The sequence below is a fragment of the Mastigoproctus giganteus genome, chromosome 1 (genome assembly GCF_048544385.1).
Source record: "Mastigoproctus giganteus isolate SK-2022 chromosome 1, ASM4854438v1, whole genome shotgun sequence".
Taxonomy (NCBI): domain Eukaryota; kingdom Metazoa; phylum Arthropoda; class Arachnida; order Uropygi; family Thelyphonidae; genus Mastigoproctus; species Mastigoproctus giganteus.
This window is the reverse complement of record NC_143575.1, coordinates 72532208-72546487: the sequence shown is the minus strand read 5'-3', so window position 1 is coordinate 72546487 and position 14280 is coordinate 72532208. Positions and strand designations below refer to the sequence as shown.

At 37.2% G+C, this 14280-nt stretch overlaps 1 protein-coding gene across 1 annotated transcript in view; it reads left to right on the top strand.

The window, feature by feature from the left end:
• CenG1A (Centaurin gamma 1A) overlaps window positions 1-14280 on the top strand; it is a 751861-nt gene that overhangs the window by 482234 nt on the left and 255347 nt on the right. The window contains exons 2-4 of the mRNA XM_090380508.1: window positions 4224-4282; window positions 9546-9633; window positions 14154-14239. Of these exons, the coding sequence (XP_090236634.1) occupies window positions 4224-4282; window positions 9546-9633; window positions 14154-14239 (233 nt within the window). The remainder of the gene's footprint in view (window positions 1-4223; window positions 4283-9545; window positions 9634-14153; window positions 14240-14280) is intronic.

Sequence of the window (14280 nt, the reverse complement as noted above, 5' to 3'; positions counted from 1 at the left end):
CTTCAGTAGACGCTTTCTGTTTTAAAATGATTATTTAAGCAATGTCTTCTATAGTGAAGATAAGGGAATTTCAAGTTCGACTCAAATCGTAATTTTTAATAACTAAAGTAGTGTAAGTTCGTCATTTTGTTTTCTCTGTCCGTTTGAATACAGACGATGGCAGTAAAATACGCTCTATATCATCTTTACATGAACGATTTACTTCCATTGTTCTCAGAATCGCAGAGAAAACGATTCTTAAGGTGGGGGCTACAGTATTATCGTCACTTGTATCTAGAACAGAAGAGAATGAATGCTTATAACATAGCAGTATCGGTTTGTAGAATACTTATATAAAAATCATAATGGTTTATTATTAAATCAAACATTTTGCTTCACACTCAAGAGAGAAAGAGAGAGAGATTTTAGTCTCATGTTGAATTATTAGATGTAACAATCAGGTAGGACACTTGCTGCTTAGAGAGAGAGAGGACGACCGGGCTAGCTGGGTGGGTAAAGTGTCTGCCTGGCAACCCAAAGGTCGCGGGTTCGAATCCCGCCTCGGGCTTGGATCACAGTACTGCAAAAACCTTGGGAGGTGCATTATGGCCACAGAAGCCAATGCGCCAACTACCTAAAAAAAAAAAAAAAAAAAAAAAAGAGAGAGAGAGACGAAATACGATGTATTTCTCAAAAGATTAGAAGCTCCATTAATAACAAACTGCCTCTTAAAGATTTACCTTGAAAAATGCATTCACGTTAATAGGTAAACAAGTTTCATAGTTCATAGGGCAACCTACTGATGATGACTGATTTTTGCCATTTGGTTGTTAGTTTTACAAGAAAGATATAAATTAATATGATTATTATTACTGATGGTTCCTAACTGAACCAATAATAATAATAATAAATTGTAAGGCAGTGAAGTTGTTTTTACTGATGTTGATTCAAATATGGATCGTGGGGCGTCCTGTTCTTATGATCCTTTTAGCTGCATGCATAAAACTTCTACCGGCTGTCAAGTTCAGAGATTGACAACTAATGTTTATTTACCTGCAGTTTAGTATGCACGAAACTTTTATTAGTCGCATGATGTGATGATGACAAATAAACTTGTAAACTTTGTAAATCCCATATTGCATGCGCAAATTTGAGACTGGGTTGTTGGGCATCATGGCGAATCCACAGAAAGTGAAAATTTTACTTTCAAGAACTCCTGGAACAGCGGCCGTGTCGCTTTCACATTTGTCCACCTTACAATTTTTCTTAATGCTGTGACTGTCCTTACCGCTTGCAGAAAATAAGAAATCTATGGCTAACATAGTTCCTAAATAATTCAACTTCGAATTGATTTTAAATATAGTTATCAACATCACTTGTCTGTAAAAGTGTGTATCCATGGGCCGATTTGCATGTTATGCTGGATGGAAAACACGGAAATAACTTAGGAGGTGCTAACCCTCCCTTGACGCCAAGATCGGCTAATTACAGCGTCGAATGAAGAGGACTTTTAGAAATTCTTCCAGCTATCGACGGAAATCGAACCCGAATCTCTCTAAACAAGTGACAGACGGTGATGTATCATAACGACCAGGATGCCACAGAGAGATTATTAACGATATACTGTTGACAGTATTGGGGGAGAGCTATTAAATGTCAATGTCTTCAGGCTTTTAACAGAGTTGTTACGCGCCTCCGTAGCGAGGTGGGCAGGAGCAACAGTGCGTAGCACACGCTTCTTGATTAGACCGGGGTTCGAGCCCGCACCACCAAATACGGAGGATGCGGAAAGGTCAGGGAATGACCACCGCATATCCCCGGAGCAATATGGCCTTAGTTGCTAATGCTCCTAAAACCAAATAACAAACAAACAAACAAGAGTTGTTATGTATTCATATACCGTAGAATTTTTCAAGTGTCCCGCCCCATCGCTGCCCTATCAGTCAGATAACGGCGTCTTACTAGTATTGTTAGCATTTCTTCTGCTCATCAGCCGGCAGATTTTAACTGGCAAGCTTTAAATAAATAAAATAAATTTTCTGTTTATACTTTTGAGCGGATACATAAAACCAGAGGAGTTTTCAGTTGCAGAGATTTACTCTTGGCTTTAGTTTGTGGAATCACGTCAATTCGAGCACATGATATGTGTTCTCTTCATCAAAATTTTGCTCGTTACTTCGTTCCATGCTTCTTAAGGATCTCTTTGAGTGTTATACATAGTCCTATTACTCGCAGTGGAGTCATATTGTGAATCCTGCTCCATATAAGCAAGGTTTATAACTCTGGGTATTAACATTATCATGTTTCACTTCAGTTGAGTTTACTAGGCTCTAAAGCACGGTTCTTCCTGTTGGTCAGTTTCGTAATCGAAGCCTTTTCCTTATTAGTATAATTTCGAGAATCGGAGAGATTACTTTAACTTAGAGATCACTCGAAAATTACGTACACAAAAACCAAACTTGGCAATCGTGAGGTCGAAATAGCTGCAGTATCTTATATAGGATTGCAAGAGTATTTCAACACGGTAGCTGAAGTAAAATCAAAATTTGTATGCATTACTGTACTTGCATTCATTTCATAGAGAAGCTTTCTGTTCTCACGAGCGTCGAATAAGGCGTGGGTTTATGTTCAATTTGAAGATAAATACGGCTGTTCTGCCCAAGCTGCTAGTATCTGTTTAAGCTGTATAGGTTAGAAATAGGTTAAAAATCTGAGATACCTCCACGACAGCTGTTTCGAAGTTACTGGCTTCTCATCAGTTGGCGGTTAGTCTCTATTAGCGAACGTATGCAGAACTGTGAAAGTATTTCGCCTCAGTAAACAGCAGTGTATGGAATTAAAACTTCCATTTTAAAACAAAGTTGTTACGTTTTGAAATGGATAGCAGTATTTGTCTCTAAGTTGAACAAAAGCTCATGATTAGCGCTGAATACACGGTCTGCAGTGAGAGGAGAAATTCGATCACGAAATCGAATGCAGGTAACGTGAACGAATTTTGATCGAATGTCTCTGCGACGCTGTTAGCCAGCATTTCTAAGACTTAGGCTGTTATGTTGTTTATAAAATAAAATAATATATTTATTTACAACAAGCACACAACAGGCTATTGCCTTGATAACAATGTGCTTATAATTTGTTATATTACCTAGGATAAAACTATAGTAAATAATGTGCAGTACAGTGTTTGCAAAAAAAAAAAAAAAAAGTAAAAGCGTGTAATCGTAAAATGAAATTGGAATTATAACTCTTCAAAATGCATGTACTGTATAAGGTTTGAGTTAAACGAGCGAGATGAATAACTTATAATTTAACAATTTAAACAATAAGGAATAACAAATTAGTTAATGCATGCAGTGCCTTAGATTTCAGGCGTGTTAGAATTTTTCTTAAAATAATTGAACTTTTTCAAATTTTTCTGTGATTAATAGAAATGATAAGTAAATAATATAGTTATCTCCTTATCAATTAATTACACTGTACTAAGATTGTAATTTTATAGAACACTTCAGAATTACATTCTGTTTTACGTTCTGTATGCTTAGCCACTCAGTTTAATACAACTGTATAACATTTATTACTCTTCTCCCCTATGCTTTTAAATTATTTTCTTTCTCTGTGTATATATATTTATGTATCTCTTCACAAGCAACACCACGTTCACGAATCTTACATAACAATACTGCATTAAAACTTTTCCTCTATTATTAATCTATGAATTTCTTTTTTCCATACACATTGTATGGGGGAAAAAAGAAATATTAATTGCCAGATTTCTATTGGTCGATTTTAATGAAATCGGGAATGGCTCAACAAATATTTTTAAAAGGTCCAAATATAAAATTTCATCAAAATCCATCTACTGGAAGTCTCTCTGTTACCTACGGACTGACAGACGGACGAACCTGGTGAAAACAATAGGCCTTAAAACAACGCGCCTTAAAAAAAAAAAAAAAAAAACCCGAAAAATGAATATTTAATCAAATACTAGTATTGAAATACATCGAATTAATAATAGTTAAAACATACACATGCGCGCACACAAAATGTGAGAAAATTCGTACAACTATATATGCTTCCAGAAGTTCTTCCACCAATTTTGCAAATGCCGAGATTGTCCATTTATACCAACACTGATTTTATGTTTTTTTTACCCTTTTTTGAATATTTTAGAGTTTATTATATACAGTGTACATTTATTGAGGTTTGCATTTGTAAATGTTCCCTTTATTTTTTTCTTCTTTCAGATTCTTTTGTAAATAGTCAGGAGTGGACTCTTAGCCGGACTGTGCCTGATTTGAGATTAGTAAGTTTTCATTTGTATGGAGCATTATATAGTTCAGATTTTTGGTGCAGCCGGGAAGGAATGGGGAGTTTGACCCCTCCAACAATGTTAAATTTTTAAAATATATTAAGATACAGTAAAATCCCGTTACAGTGAACTTCTCGAAGGTACATGAACCATTTCGCTGTACCGAAATTTCGTTATATTGAATAAAAGATAACTACATTATTTGTCAAATTATGCTGCACTTTGTAATATATGGAAGTAGCAATTTCTGCCTTATTTCAGGCAACTTCAATAGCTGCTTTAAAATCAATAAGAAATAAATGAAACGGCAAAATGTGTACTGCAAAAGTACAAATATCGGCTAATTTTGAAAGCATCTTGCATTTACACTGAGTGGCCACTTTATTAGGTAGACCAACCTAATACTGAATTGGTCTGCCTTTAACCCTTAGAACAGCCTAGATTTTTCGTGGTAGGAGCTCAATTAGGTGTCAAAAGCGTACCACAGGGATGCTGGGATCTTGCTTTCCACAGTTTTCACAAATTGGATGGTTGAGGATCTCTACTGTGAAGGGCCCATTTTATTTCACTTCAGGTGCTCAATTGGATTGAGACCTGTTGACTAGAGAGAGACTACCGGAGTTGCTTGAATTCACTCTCATATTCCTGGAACCAGTTCTCTACAATTTTTTCCTCGGGGCATGGCGCCATTGTCCTGTTGGAAGACATTTGGATATGATAACACCACAGCCAAATGCGCCTGGTCGGAAACAATTTTTAGATAAACTGCGACATCCAAATGTTTCTCCAGTCAAATCAAGGGACCCAATGTGCAGTATGAAAACACTCTTCACACTATTAGATAGCTATCACCAGCCTGCAATGTTGATACCTGGCAGGATGTGACCATGAATTCATGATTTTTCGTTATTTTGGTCCTCCCATCAGCGCGAAACAGCAGCATTGGGATTCCTCAGACCATCAGACCAGCCAGGCAACATTTTTCCAATCCTCTAAATATCCGATGTTGGTGTTCCTGAGCCCACTAGGGAATGCTTTTCGGTCGTCGACTTCTATACTCCGATCCCTCAAAGGGTACGATGAGTTGTTCTGAAATGCCTCTTTTGTAGCCTGATTGTAGCCTTTCTACACCAGTCTTGTCAGCTTCCTTTGGCCTATCGCATCAACAAGCTGTTTCTGACCACAGTATCGCCGTTAGCTGCATGACATTTGGTTAGTAGACCAATCTAGATACACCCGAGACACAGTCCTATGTGAAAACACCAGCAGAGTTGCAGTTTCCGAGATACCAGTACCAGCATGCCTGGCGCCAACTGCCATACCACGTTCAACGTCACTTAAATTTTTCGCCTTTCCCATTCACACAGTAAATTGTACGCGTGCAACCTCGTTACGTATCAGTACAACTGCTTTATATTGCATGGTACTAACACGTGCTTCTGATACTGAAGGAGCGCTCCATTTCACGAAAATGGCAGGTGGCCACTCAATGTATGAGATGTAGTGTCGCGTAAATTAATTACTCAAATATTCAGAAAAACGGTACAGTAAATATAACTTATTGTTATATATTTATTTTCCTTCATCAATACGAAATTTAATTTTTATTGAAAATATGTGGATTCAATTTTTTTTAATTTTTTTTTTTCGTGGGGGGGGGATTGAAAAGGTACCAGTACGCCTGCCAAAATGCGGGAAAATTAATAAAGGAAGAAGCTGAATTGTTTTGCTGCATCTTTTAAAACATCCGTCTAATCCTCCTATTGCCGTATTTATAATATGAGGATCATTCATATTGTAAATATGTGATTCATAATAAACCAATGTAGTTTAGGCATAAGTGGACTGAAAATAATTGATTGTACCGAATTTTTTAAGAATGATATCTCTAGCTCAAACGAAATTTACGAATTAATAAGAAAAATTGAACGGGACCTGGAATAATTTCATTATAGGGAAATTTTGGTTAAAATGGTATTCGTTGTCTTGGGATTTTACTTACTAAATACCTTCAACAAGTATTATGTTTATATATATTTAATGACTTTGTAATTATTTATTTAATATAACCTTGGTCTAAACTGTCCAGAAATGACTTCTTTCTGCTGAGTTGGGGAGTAGAAAGACGCATTGCAAAATACAATCGGATGGATCTCCCCCCCCCATTCCAATTCCTGGCTAGGCCACTGATTCAGTTATTTGTTTCAGTATATTCTGTAAGTAATTATATGCTTTGATATAGGTATATGTTAGCTAACAGCATTTCCAGGAAACAACTGTGAAGACATTAAGGAAACAAACATGTCGAGATGTTAATCTTTTTCCAATTGTAGAGTAGGACAGAACGCTTGTCATTCTGTCCTAATTTACTAGGCCGGAAGATGAGATTTAATTAAATTTCAAAACGTTGCCAATATTGGGTAAAATTTGTAGCATTATAATTAACGTGCACCCATGAGCCAAAACATTAAGACCACCCCTGTCAACATGAGTGGGGCATCCCACAGCACCACAGTGATGTCACTTACTGGCGCAGTATATATAGTGGCGACACGGTATTGCTTGCCATTTCACGGCTTCCTACTGAAGCCGTGAAATGGGGAAAGGAAAGAACCTGACGGAGTTTGAACGGGGAGTGATTTGCTGAGCTAGAAGGCGGGGGCCAGAATCTCAGCAACCGCAGACCTTGTCGGCTGTTCGAGGGCCGGAGTCGTAAAGGTGTGGTGAGTTGGGTGGCTTGCGTGTCTGAAGGAGCACATACAGTAGACAGCTCACAATTCCTCAGTTAACGGCAGAATACAACCAGGGGTAATAGAAAAACATTTCCGAGCACACCATTCAGCAGACGCTCTTGCGAGTTACTGGCCTACGGAGTACGCGACTTGTTCATGTGGCCACGTTGACTGACCGTCATCGATACCTTCGCATGCAGCGGGCACGGGAGCGCCGTTCCTGGACATTGGACGACTGGAAAAGAATCGCCTAGTGTAATGAATCACGGCTCCAGCTCCATCATGCCGATGGTTACATTTGCGTATTCGACGGCGAGCAGGTGAACAGCTGCGACCAGACTGAACCTTTTTGGACGAAAACACTCAGGCGACGATGGTATCATGGTTTAGGGATGTTTTCATGGACATACTGGGTCCTCTCATCACCATTGAGCACACCCTCGTCCCCAGATCCTATCTCGACATTATTTCGGACCAAGTTCCAGACCTTACTGGACTCTTTCAACAAGAAAAAACAGCACAAGGTCTGCCTGCATTATGCAGGAATAATTTAAATGATCATGTCCAAGCATTTCATGTGACTCCCTAGCCGCAAAATTCTCCCAAAATCAGTCCCATCGAACAATTGTGGGATGCGGTGCCCTTCCACTTTCACCTTTAGCATTCGCCCTTCCACGCCAGTGCTTCGCTCCGTTGCCTAACTCTGGGATACCCTTTTGTCTATCTGTTCCAGGATACTTGAGGACACCTATCGGGGTCTTGTGAAGTGGATACCATATCGGATGCAAACGGTTATCGACGAAACGCGACCCAACACGCTATTAGGTTAGTGGTCATAATGTTTTGGCTTGTGAGTGTAATTCATAACACGTGTTATTGGTGTTTTTTTTTTTTTTTTTTTTTCAGTATTTTAATCTTTTTAAGTTGTAAACCACTTTCGACCCCCCTTTCAAATAATTAATATCGGTCACTTAAATTATTGATAATTAAATATGTCATTTTAATCATTTGTCATTTTAAATCATTAACCATTTTTCTTTATTATCAGTAATCATTAATCATTTTAAATATGTAAGTTAATTGTTTTAAATTTTTCAAAGTTTACTTCTTTTATGAAAGCAGTAAAATTTAATTTAGCTGATTTTAATTTATTATCCAAATTTAAAGAGATTTTTATATTTATTGATTTCTTTGGTTTGTATTTAATTTATGTAATTTAAAGTTAAGTTTTCATTCTTTACATATAATATCTTTGAAAATAAACCAACATTATAAAGAGCTCATTGAGTTGGGTGGTTATCGGACTAGGCATTTCTGACATTTCATTGAATGACACCTGATAATCTCATTCTTGAATTTGAAAGCCTATGCTGATGATTCAAAAATAAAAGAATGGAATAACGAAAGAATGCCAACAGATATGAGGTGCATCGAAATATTTAAACATTTTGACAAAATGGACATACCATGCAATCATTTGGAAAGAGTAATTGGATTTGCATTATGTTTGCTGGGAACCAATGGCGCAACGGAGTTTTTTCGGTATAGTAAATAAGTTGTGGACGTTGGAAAAAACACAATTGACTGTAGAAATGCTGAAAGCAATACTACAAGTTAAATGCAATTTTTGATAATTCTTGTGAAGAAATATGTATGTATTATTATTATTATTTCACAGAAATACCCATATAATAGGTATTTCTCTGAAATAAAACAAATACTGTATATGTGAAGGGGGAAAAAAAAACAAAAAACAAATAGACTATATTTCTTTGTTTTTTTAAAGAAGTGTGGTACTTTATTTTATAAGTTTAATTCAAAGAAGTATATACATTGAATTTATGATTTGTATATTGTTTTAAAGTGGGGCGGGAGGGTGGAAAATCGATGTCCCGCATTGGAACACTAAGGATGTGGTCAATTTATCTTAGATGCTAATGCGCTGTATAAATAATAACAAAAACAGCTCGTGAGACACAGTTACATGATCAGTTAGCACAGTTACATGGCTGAGTTAGCTGTTCTCAGCGTACAGTTAAACGGACAAACCGGCTATGGAACCATACGTGCCTTGAGTGACCGGGGTTCAAGCCCGTGACTGCTGAATACGGTGCTGTTTCATGTATTCTGTCTATCTTATGAACTCTTCTGACCGTTTGGTCGTCCCGGAGTATAAACAGAAAATTTATTTACTTATTTATTTATTACAATGACAATGGTATCTCGACAGTAATTATAAACACAATCAAACAACTTCTGTGTTATATGTGAAGGATTGCACATTGTTTCTCTGCGATGCACAGCAAATACGACATGCTTACACAGTCTTAGAAATTACAACGTTATGGGAACGAACTACCTAAATTTCCTTAACTTTATTTTAAATTGTTTAAATTAATAATATCCCTCCCCACGCTATCTGTAAAGGGAATGATCAGTAATCTAATACCCTGTTAGTATTGTTGCAACAGTTGTATTTTACATACAAATGAATACATAAGTAATAAATAAATTATTTTTTATAGGGAATTGTTGGTAGTCTCTCCAGCGGTAAATCTGCCTTAGTCCATCGGTACCTTACAGGATCATATATGCAGGACGAATCGCCTGAAGGTAAGGAACTAGAGGAACTTATTCTTTACAGCAGTGAATCAAACGTGGTATATTGTTACAAAGGAAAGTACTGTATACATCTTATCTGCAAATATGTACACTATCCTACTAAAAGTATTCGGACCCCTACATCAGTGAAGTGAACGTACATAGTGTTTAGAGTCAAGCGCGAGTGCAAACGAGATACATGCAAATCAGACAGGCTTAAAAGTGTACAAGCAGTAGTAGGGATATTGCAAAGAAAGAGACCGAGTCGCAGTAAGGTACTCACAACATTTCAGAGAGGCTTGATTTGTCTGATGCCTAATTAGTGGTTTGTTATTGCGTGCGACAGCCACATAGTTGAACTGTGTGGCTGTCGAACAGAGTCAACCATGGCCTATATAGTAAAAAGATGAAAAGAATGAGGATGTAGGTTTTCGCAAACGGTCAGACAGGCTGGCAGCAATCCCTGATTTTAAGTTGCCTGCAGCTTGTGCTTTAAGAAAGTGGTGAAAACGAGCCGAGCAACGTCCTTGGAAAAATGATCTTGGAGCTCCAGGTGCCTACAGGAGTGATCTTAAGTGCAGTCCATAGGGAGCTGTGCGGCATGGATTTTCAAGCAGAGCTGTCGCTCACAAGCCCCACATTACACCAACGAACTTCAGACATCGTTCTTGAACTGTATGGGGCTACGAATCACGCTATAGTTTTCAGATCAGACATTTGAGTGTGGGTGTGGAGAACATTGTCTACTGCAGTTTATTGTTCCCGCAGCGAAGTTCGATGGAGGCAGTGTCATGGTGTAGGTCTTGGACTTTGGTTGTAGTGCCGAATCATCATCATCACCATCTTGTAAAAACCTGGTTTGAGGATAACGAAGCCCAATAGTTCACTTGGTCTCCTCAGAGGCCACATTTGAATCCGATCGACATCTTTGGAATGAACTCAAATGCAGGATCAGAGGCCGGCGAATAGATCCTCTTTCGACCGCTAATGTGGCTATTGCACTGAAGGCAGAAACAAATTCTTCTTACAAGAAACTGACTGAAATTGTTATTAATTTGTTTTTTTTTAAACTCGCGTATTTCTAAAGGTGATGGTGACTGAATACTTTTAGTAAGTGATATATATACCCAATGAGATATTTTATGATATTGTCATTTCCTAACTACACAGAAAAAGTGTAAATGCGTTTTCTTATTTTGTTTTGTATATTTGAATATTTTATAATATTTGACTTGAATCTAGCAACAAGTTAATGTCAGTAATTATATCTGCAGTGTGGTACCACCAGGTGGACAACCTACTGGTACGCCATGTAGGTATCCCGCGAAATCATTAGCATCTTCTTAAAAGAAAGTTTAGAATATATAAAAACATTTTCCATATCGCAGGACTGTGTAAAATAGATCTAACTCCAGATGTTGAAAGTTTTCGCTATCGATATGTAGACACCTGTAGATGACGCACAAATTCTGGAAAACCTGCCCCATGATTGTGTCGATTACTGCGATATCCTGCGAAATATTGTTCTTCAGTACAGTTCATGCTGATTGTAGCACGAATAAGCGAATAAATGAAACGATAGGAATTTATGTTCATTATGCAGTAAACAAAGGGGGGGGGAAATGGATGATTACCATAAAGATGCTCAAGATAATCTGAGTGCTCAAGCAAATGCACAAACTTTTAGAAGAGAAGAAGAATTCTTTATTGCATACAAAAGGCACACGCCGTTTTCATCTGGAAAATACTTACTGGCAGTAGAGGAGAAGTAATAGTTCTGCATGAGATTGATAGGAACCCAGAAGATGCAGTTAATTAGCTGTAGTTCATGGAAGATAGTTTCAGCACTAATAATTCAAAGTAGCAGACGTTTTTTCAGCAATACACGATGTTTGATTAAAAAAAGTTTGGGGACTGACTAACTTGAAGTTGCGACATTGTAGTCGATTTACAACTGATCGCAACAAGTTCTGTTGCTCACCTAGACATAGTAAAGCATGCATAACTGTTTATCTGGAGTCAGTCTGAATTTAGAGCACGTTGAGTAGAAAGAATTTTTATGCGTTTTTGTAGCATTTTAGAATGAAATTTTGTTGAGCAGAGAATGATCGTTGTTTGTTTCAGATTAGGGGGTAGTGCAAAAGAATCCCACAAAATGTTAAAAACAGCTTTCGAAGACGAAACAACTTCCGAAACTATCTCGTGTTCATGATGGGCATTTAATTATCTGTGCAGTTGCTAGTGAAATTGGTTTTTTTTATGGGACATGTCAATCAATTTTAACAAAAATCTGACAATGCGACTCGTTTTTTGCTTCGCATCCCTATTAATGATTCAGAGAGCGACAAGTTCTCGTGACGAATCGTGGGTGTATGGCTATGATCCGGAAATAAAAAAGCCCATTCTTTCGTTGAAGACTCCATCTTCTCCAAGGCTCAAAAAAAGCAAAGCAGGATCGATCAAATGGAAAGATAATGCTTATCTGTTTTTTTTTTAATTTTTATTTTAATTCACAGTGCATTATTGTTCATTATGAGTTCGTCTCGCTTGGTGAAATAGTGAATTAGCAATATTACAAAACAGTTCTATGCCTATTGCGCGATGCTGCTTGGTGAAAACGGCCAAAAAAGTGGGCTTCAGGGAATGGCGCTTACACCATGATTTCGCCTCTGCACACCCGGCGCTTTACGTTCAAGGATTTCTTGCGAAATACTACATTACCATGCTTCCCTATCCACCATAATCATTAGATTTAGTCCCCAGTGATTTTTTGTTGTTGTTGTTTGTATCCTATGCTTAAACGGAGACTTTGAAAGCTCCAAGGTTTGCAACGACTGAGAAAATTATTCAGAACGTGACATAGGAACCATTAGTTGTTCCAAAAGAAGCCTAGTATGAGTGCTTTCAGACAGAAGTTGTAGAAGCTTTGGAATCAGCGTGTACAGTGTCAAAAAAGACTATTACGGAGGAGATCCACCCCAATATCTGGTAAGCTTTAATTTCCCAAATATTAGTTCAGTTCCAAACTTTTGGATCATACCGTGTAGTCAAGAAAGATGGTGTTTAACATTAAGCGTCCAAAGTGACCTATTATTTTTATCAGTAAGTACTGTAGCCAGGGAAGATTGTTTTTAGTCCTAAGCACTCAAAACAATAATTTCAGGCAATTACGAGGAGATAACAAAAAGTTCAGATTTTGATTTAGGGAAACAGGCGAACTGACCTTAGAATACAAAAATGCCTCATATCCTCAATTGCTTTGGGGCAAAAAAAAAAAAAAAATAAAAAATAAAAAAATAAATAAATAATAAAGAAACAAAAAAAAAAAAAAAAGATGCTCAATACCCTGTTAGATCTTATCTCCAGTGTGTTCCGCTTGTTCACGATACAATTTCGGGCGGTCCCTTGTGCTGTGGATGGAGACTGTATGTTACTCTTGCCTTGACAACAGATTCTAGAATTTGACTTCTTATCTCTAAGTATTTATGAATTGGACATAGTCGTCACAACAGGCTTCCCTGAATTAAAAATCAGTACTTGAATTTAATAATGCATTAACGTCAGTCATTTATACCCTTGAAAAAATCTAGAATTATGTTAATGAATTGATCGACACTACACTGTTATATCACCTGGTAGCTTAAGTAATTTATTATCGAAATGATACAATTTATAGGAATTGAACCGCCTCCATGCCAAACACTTAAACTGTTTATGGCTCCATTTTGGGAACTCACTGTTTCCCATCTTCCAGTCTGTTAATGTGATCTAGGAGTGGAATCTCTTGATCTGAAGACGGGAAACAGTTAGTTATCGAAAGGTAGCCATAAATAGTTTCTGTTTTAGGTGGTTCAATTTCTTTAAAATTGGGCAATTTATTATCGAAATGAAACAATCTACGCGTGATATAACAGCGTAGCGCCTATCAATTCATTAACATAAAAAGGAACAATCACATAGACTCCCTCTTCCAAGTAATTAGAGACAATAGCTAGAATATATCAGTGATGTTTTATTTCTGACAATATACATTCCAAATCTGCATGTAACGAACACAGAATAAATAAATAATAATAATAATAAAAAAAGTTCTTAAAACTGAAAATTCTGCATGGCGACTTAGGCGGCACAATACATCTATATCGCCACTCGTTTGAAATGGGTCGGGGTGCAATTCCCATGGATGACTGGAGGAATTTCTAAAAACCTTTTCAGTCGAGGCAGTAGTTAGCCGATCTCAGGCGGAGCGAGTTGGGTTTTCCCTGTGAGTTATTCAGGGTTTTTCAACTTGAACATCATGCAGGTGTTGTACAAGTGAACATACTTGTACCCTCAGGGATGGGGAAATTCTGGTAACCGTGATATTTGTAATGTAAATTGACAGTGAGATTTTTCCAAGATAAAGTAGTTTAATTAACGCATAGGTATCGTTTCCATCATTTCTTTAAGTTCATTTATTTTGACATAAAATATTTAAATATGCTTTACATAGGAGATATGCTAATTACACTGACATTATTTTTATTACGCAGGGGGTCGTTTCAAGAAGGAGGTTGTGATAGAAGGCCAAAGTTACCTTTTGTTAATAAGAGATGAAGGCGGGCCTCCAGAGCTTCAGGTTGGTAGCTGAACTATTTTTTCTGTGTTAACAAGTTGATT